Genomic DNA, 6056 nt, shown 5'->3' on the forward strand with positions numbered 1-6056 from the left:
TGCGATTAGTTGAATAGGTTTTGTCTGTATGTACCATATATACTGATTGAGAGAAAGCAGACTGAGAGGAGTTATGTTTATGTAGTTGTATCTGTCTAAAAAAACTAAGCTGAGTTCCTATTTGTACGATCGAATATGAAGTCACATAAACAGTTGCAAGAGTTCATACTGTGATTGATTGCTCGTATAAAGATGATTTTATAACACTGATAAATGAAACCATTTATATAAACGGATACATAAACAAAACAAACTAAAACATTATATATGAATAATCAAATATATTTTTATAAGATTACACCTATTAGTGAAACCAAGTTCTATGCGGACAAACAATGAGACACTTCATGCGCTAGCTGCGACGTCACGTCACCATCAAGCTCGGCCCGCCCCCTAGTGCAACAATCACCCATGCGGCGGGCGTGGGCCCCGTGATCCGATCCGAAAGGAAGCTTCCGCGAAGCAGCGACGGCTCTGCCTCCTCAAAAGCCGCCATCTCTCTCCCACCCCACCACCCAACCCGCCAACGCAACACAGCAATCCCACCATGTCCTCGCCAGATCCGATGGAGCCGTCCCAGCCGGCTATGGAATCCGCGCTCCCGGCCGCCGTCGTAGCCACCATCCTCTCCCGCCTCGACGTCCGCTCCCTCCTCCTTGCCGCCGCCACCTGCCGCGGCCTCCGCACATGCGCCTCCCACGCGCTCGCCTTCCTCCCCTCCTTCCACCTCCTCGTCCGTTCCCTCCCGAGCGCCCTTGCTTTCGCTTCCCGCCGTCACAGCCGCGGCCTAGCGTAACTAACACGCGTCCCGTTTCGTTTGTCTTGGTGATTCTAGGAGGTGGCCCTGACGCACGACCTGCTGCGCCCGCTGCTGCCGCCGAACCCGAGCTTGCGGAGCCTACGCCTGGACTGCGCGCGCCTCGAGGACGCAGCCATCGGCTGCCTCGCGCGCCCCGGCCTGCACGAGCTCCTCCTCCTTAACTGCGAGAACATAAGCGGCCGCCTGCTCTGCGAGCTTGGCACCACCTGCAGAGATCTCAGGTACCGTAGCTCTGTTGGGATTGTCATGGCGATGTTGCTTGCGGTTGAACACTTGCACGCGTAATCGAAGCCAAATGGTGTGGCAAACTACGGCATATATAAATCCGTGCCATGCGAGGCTTGCTTATGTGAAATGTAACGCACTAGCTTTACTGTTTGCTTGTATTGCATCCGTTCTGTTCAGTACTTCAGTTGTACCGTATGATATTATGATACTGAATGCACATTTTCTTACGAATGTAGGGCGCTTTCTCTCAACTCTCTTGGTGAGCGTAGGGGTCTGGTGGTAAATTTCTCTGATCTACAGGAACTACTCAATGGATGTTCTCGGTTGGAGGTAAGCCAGAACTGGTTCAATTTCAGTCACTGGTGTGGCAAGTTTGGTGCGATCATTCTTTGATTTCTTTACATGAATTGAGGAAACAATCAGGTCAATTGCTAGTGTTTAGTTGTCAAATTTTGACTTAGATCGGTGTATATACAAAGTCTCTGGGTTACATACCATATGTTAGCTTTTGCTGGAGCCCTTGCCCATCCTCGTAATGTTTACGTGAATTACTGATGAGCAACTGTGATGCAGATTGTTCTTCAAAAGTTTGAATACCTTAACTGATCTAGAGTCAGTCTGACATTTTTTTGTTGCCTTTTCAGTCTCTCAGATTGGCAGTTGATTTCTCAACTTTTGATGACCCCAATTTCGGTCATGTGTGGGCATCTACTTCCGAAAGGCTATCATCTCTTGAGATAGGTTATATTCCAATGACAATGTTACTTAAGCTTCTGACAGCAGTTTTGGAATCACTGCAGTGCATGGATTATGTCAAAGCACCAATTTTCTTCCCTAGCCTCCAAAAGTTATGCCTCACCGTGGATTTCATAACCGATCATTTGATTGGCTCCATATCAGCTGCTCTTCCATCATTGACACATCTGGACCTGCAGGATGCACCAATTGTAGAGCCTACATCGTCATCAGATCTCACCAATGCTGGTCTTCAGCAAATCAATCCACATGGCAAGCTGAAGCATATTTCTCTGATGCGAAGTCAGGAGTTCTTAGTAACATCCTTTCGGCGAGTAAATGATCTGGGAATCCTGCTAATGGCTGACAAGTGCTCAAATCTTGAGAGTGTATGTCTTGGTGGTTTCTCCCGTGTTACAGACACCGGCTTCAGGGCTATCATTCACTCTTGTCCTGGTCTTCATAAGCTTAGGGTGTCTCATGGAAGCCACCTAACTGATCTTGTTTTCCATGACATTATAGCCACTTCTCTTTGCCTAACACATGTGAGTCTGAGGTGGTGTAAACTGCTAACCGATGTTGGGATCGAGAGATTATCATTCAACAAGGACCTTAATGTACTGGATCTTAGGGACTGCCGCAGTTTGGGTGATGAAGCTGTAAGAGCGCTGAGCTGCCTTCCCAAGTTGCAGATATTGTCATTGGATGGTACCGATATTAGTGATCAAGCATTGAAGTATCTGGGCCTTGGACCATGCCCTCTAACTTCATTGTCTCTGAGGGGATGCCGGAAGCTAACAAATGATTGTATCCCCTTGTTATTTGCTGGTTCTGTTAAACAGAGCTTACAAGTGTTGGATCTCTCAAGAATTCCAAGTGTTACAGATGATGGTATCATGTTGTTAGCAAGGAGCCGAACTCCTCTTATTGAGCTCCGAATGCGAGAAAATCCAAAAATTGGGGATGCCGCTGTGATGTCCCTTGTATCCATGCAAGTTGACGGTGGAACTTATAGCAGCAGCTTGCAGCTACTGGATCTTTACGACTGTGGTGGGATTACACCGCTTGCAACCCGGTGGTTTAAGAAACCGTACTTCCCGAGATTGCGGTGGCTGGGAATATCAGGTAGCTTGAATAGGGTTATGATGGATGCCCTGGCTCGAAGCCGCCCTTTCTTACACATGGCGTGTCGTGGTGAAGAATTAGGCGCTATGCTCTGGGACACGTCCTCTGACTGGTATCGGCACAATGATGACGATCTTGACGAGCTTGAGCAGTGGCTTTTGGACGGCGAACCATTATCAGATGATGACGCCATCATGGAAGAATAAGGAAACAGTTGGGTAAACTGTTGTCATGTGGCTATGGTTGCTTACCCAAAAATGGTAACCGAGCTCTAATCTGCTTTCTGTTCATCTGTTGTTGTACCAGCATTTGAGAACCTTTCTTCCGGTGTCCGTTCCGTGTGCGTACGGCAACCGGACTGTGTATGTTCGATTCGGACTCTGCTATTCTGGACGTTGTATATTTGCCGTGTCACTTCTTGACGTGGTTTCTGCATACTGCACATCCATATTTCAGCTGCCAGGACTCTGCGGTGCAGATTTTGTCCTGGTCCAATTATATCGTGACCTTGCATCGTATGAGGCTATGAGAGACGTGTTGGTCGTTCTAGACATGAAGCTACTTCTTCTATCGGTTATCTTTCAAGTTGATATTCTTATGGTGTATATGTGCTGCCCTAATGGTCATGCGTGGTTTTTTTTCTTTCTTCGAGATGAATCCATCATACTTGTTACCTCCATTCTTTGTGGCTGCCAAGGAGAACGCCTTTCGATGTGATGCCACACTGCTGCTAAAGATTGAAGGCAAACCATCTAGTGCTAATATAGCCAGTAAATACGTAGTACAGCTTGCAAGGTGGGAGCGAGTTAGTCAAACATCTTGGAATATCAAATTGGTCATTAATCTTGTTTTGCAGGTGCAAAATCAGCTCAAACTCCATGTCACTAGGGCTGATCGGCCTAGTAAGATGCCACGTGGCACACCTATGCATCTACTTCTCACAAGAGCCTACCCGTTTGCATCATTGCATTGCTAGCTTATGTCAGTGATTGTAATGTTTCTCTCTCTCAGCTTAAGCCAGGATGGTTGATGAGGTTACTCTGTTCCTCTTTTCTTTTCATCTACGTTCCCTGTCGGTCATTGGCGTTATCTTGATTTTAGCTTATCTCTATGGTCTTTCTGACAAATGCTTCTAAACAACAAATAAAAAGATGGAGTAAACATTGAGTAAGAGCAAGTTCAATAAATTTGTCTACAAGCCAAGCCATATCATTTGGAGATCAACCTAGAGACAAGTACTACAATAGATTGGCTATAAGCTTATCTCTTGGCAAGCGGGAAAAATCCAAAATTAGACAACATATTTGATCGTATTTATCGAAATAGATAATATATTGTTATATTTATAAATTTAGCATCCGTATTTGGTACCTCATTTACCGAAAATTATGAACATTGTCATATTCGACACCTCAGGTGCCAAATACAGCTAGCCCTCTGTTGATTAAATTTCGTTTTCACTCTCCTTCAAAACGGTGGTCTTCTATTACTCTAAATTTTTTTTAAAAAATTGTACGTGTTCCATAATCCATATGCAACCCATTTTAATTAGATTCACTGAAAAATACTTCGTATATTTTAAACTAAAATATTCCAAAAGGACTACTTTATAACTTCTAACAATTGTTAATGCCTCAAATAAATTCTCAAAAATTTGGAAAAAATCACTAATATTCTTCTTATGTGATGGATTAATTTCTAAAATTATTTCCAGTCCTAAGTTATATGATAAAAAATGAGTTCCTTTGTAATGCTCTATTTATATGCATTTTTATCATTCCATGTGATATTCTTCTTATAATTCAAATTGAATTCAAACAAAATTCAACTATCTCATTATTTTTATCCTGTTGATATGCTAACCTTTTAAATACATTTCTGAAGAATGGTGGGTGAGCTGGTATGTCTCTTGAACGGTGCAAGCAGTTGTTGCTTGAAGAGGAGAAAGGTAACAAGTATGAGGAGGAGGTGTGCAAAGAGGTTATGAACTTGGAGCGTGTCCATGGACATTGCTGAAGAGGTGATGCTCATGGTCATGGTCACTACTCACCTAATGTTTGCCTAAGTGGCTAAGCAATACAGTCGCGGTATTTCTATAGACTATGTAAGGAGGAAGAGCTGTTTGTTTTGACTACTTTCAGTGTCATTTTAGACGTATGTGTATGTAATCAAACATTTAAAACTTACTATATATTGTTATATTCATAAATATTCAGATAGAAACATAATAACTTATGCATAGATTCGCCATTAAATTTACTTTCTTAACTGATATGATTATATTTTTATAAATATAGTATACTAAAAATAGTAGTTAAATTGTATTTGGAAAACCATGTTTCTGTTTAGAGTATAATATAATCATACTTTAAGCAACTACTGCTTACACCGTTCAAGAGACGTGCCAGCTCGCCCACCGTTCTTCAGAAATGTAGTTAAAAGGTTAGCATGTCAACACGATAAAAATAATTATATATTTGAATTTTGTTTAAATTCAAATTGAATTAAAAGAAGAATATCACATGAAATGATAAAAATGCATATAAATGGAGCATTGCAAAAGAACTCAATTTTTCATCATATAACCTAGGGATGAAAATAATTTATTTGAGGCACTAACAATTGTTAGAAGTTATAAAAGTAGCTTTTTTTTAGAGAATTTTAGTTTAAAATATACAATAGATTTTTGGGTGGATCCAATTAAAATGGATTGCATATGGATTATGGAATACGTACAAAAAGTTTTAAATTTTTTGGAGTAACAGAAGAACACCGTTTTAAAATTGTTAGAAGTTTTAAAATTTAATCAATATGGCTAGTGTTCATGGCAACAGAAGTTGACGAAGGGCGTGCTGTATTCGGCACTCAGGTGTAACTGTTCATCATTTTCGATAAATAAGATACCGAATATAGTGCTAAATTTATAAATTCAGTAACATATTATCTGCTTCGATAAATTGGATCTAGTATGGTTATCTACTTTTCGTTTTTTGCCCTTAGCAAGCAGTAGAGCTTTTAATTCTTGCACGTACAGATAAGGTCCTGTGATCAGCACTATGTTCATCTAGGTGGCTAGTTGTGTTGCTTCTAAACAAAAGAAGTGAATGATAGACAGGATCTACTCTGACATCTCGGTGGCACTAAGGTG

The 6056-nt window shown here is 41.8% G+C and overlaps 1 protein-coding gene across 1 annotated transcript; it reads left to right on the forward strand.

The window, feature by feature from the left end:
• Window positions 1-486: 486 nt before the first annotated feature.
• Window positions 487-3502, forward strand: LOC133916967 (F-box/LRR-repeat protein 10-like). The gene is made up of 4 exons (XM_062360876.1): window positions 487-733; window positions 836-1041; window positions 1285-1378; window positions 1693-3502. Exons 1-4 carry the CDS (start codon window positions 548-550, stop codon window positions 3112-3114), a joined length of 1908 nt encoding a protein of 635 aa, XP_062216860.1. The 5' UTR covers window positions 487-547; the 3' UTR covers window positions 3115-3502.
• The last annotated feature ends 2554 nt before the right edge of the window (window positions 3503-6056 follow it).

The sequence above is a fragment of the Phragmites australis genome, chromosome 4 (genome assembly GCF_958298935.1).
Source record: "Phragmites australis chromosome 4, lpPhrAust1.1, whole genome shotgun sequence".
Classification (NCBI taxonomy): domain Eukaryota; kingdom Viridiplantae; phylum Streptophyta; class Magnoliopsida; order Poales; family Poaceae; genus Phragmites; species Phragmites australis.

Bases quoted from the DNA above. Each gene is read 5' to 3' on its own strand.
- LOC133916967 (XM_062360876.1), top strand. From the start codon at position 548: ATGTCCTCGCCAGATCCGATGGAGCCGTCCCAGCCGGCTATGGAATCC. The intron at 734-835 runs GTCCGTTCCCTC...TGGTGATTCTAG, and splicing joins TCCCCTCCTTCCACCTCCTC to GAGGTGGCCCTGACGCACGA. The intron at 1,379-1,692 runs GTAAGCCAGAAC...TTGCCTTTTCAG, and splicing joins ATGGATGTTCTCGGTTGGAG to TCTCTCAGATTGGCAGTTGA.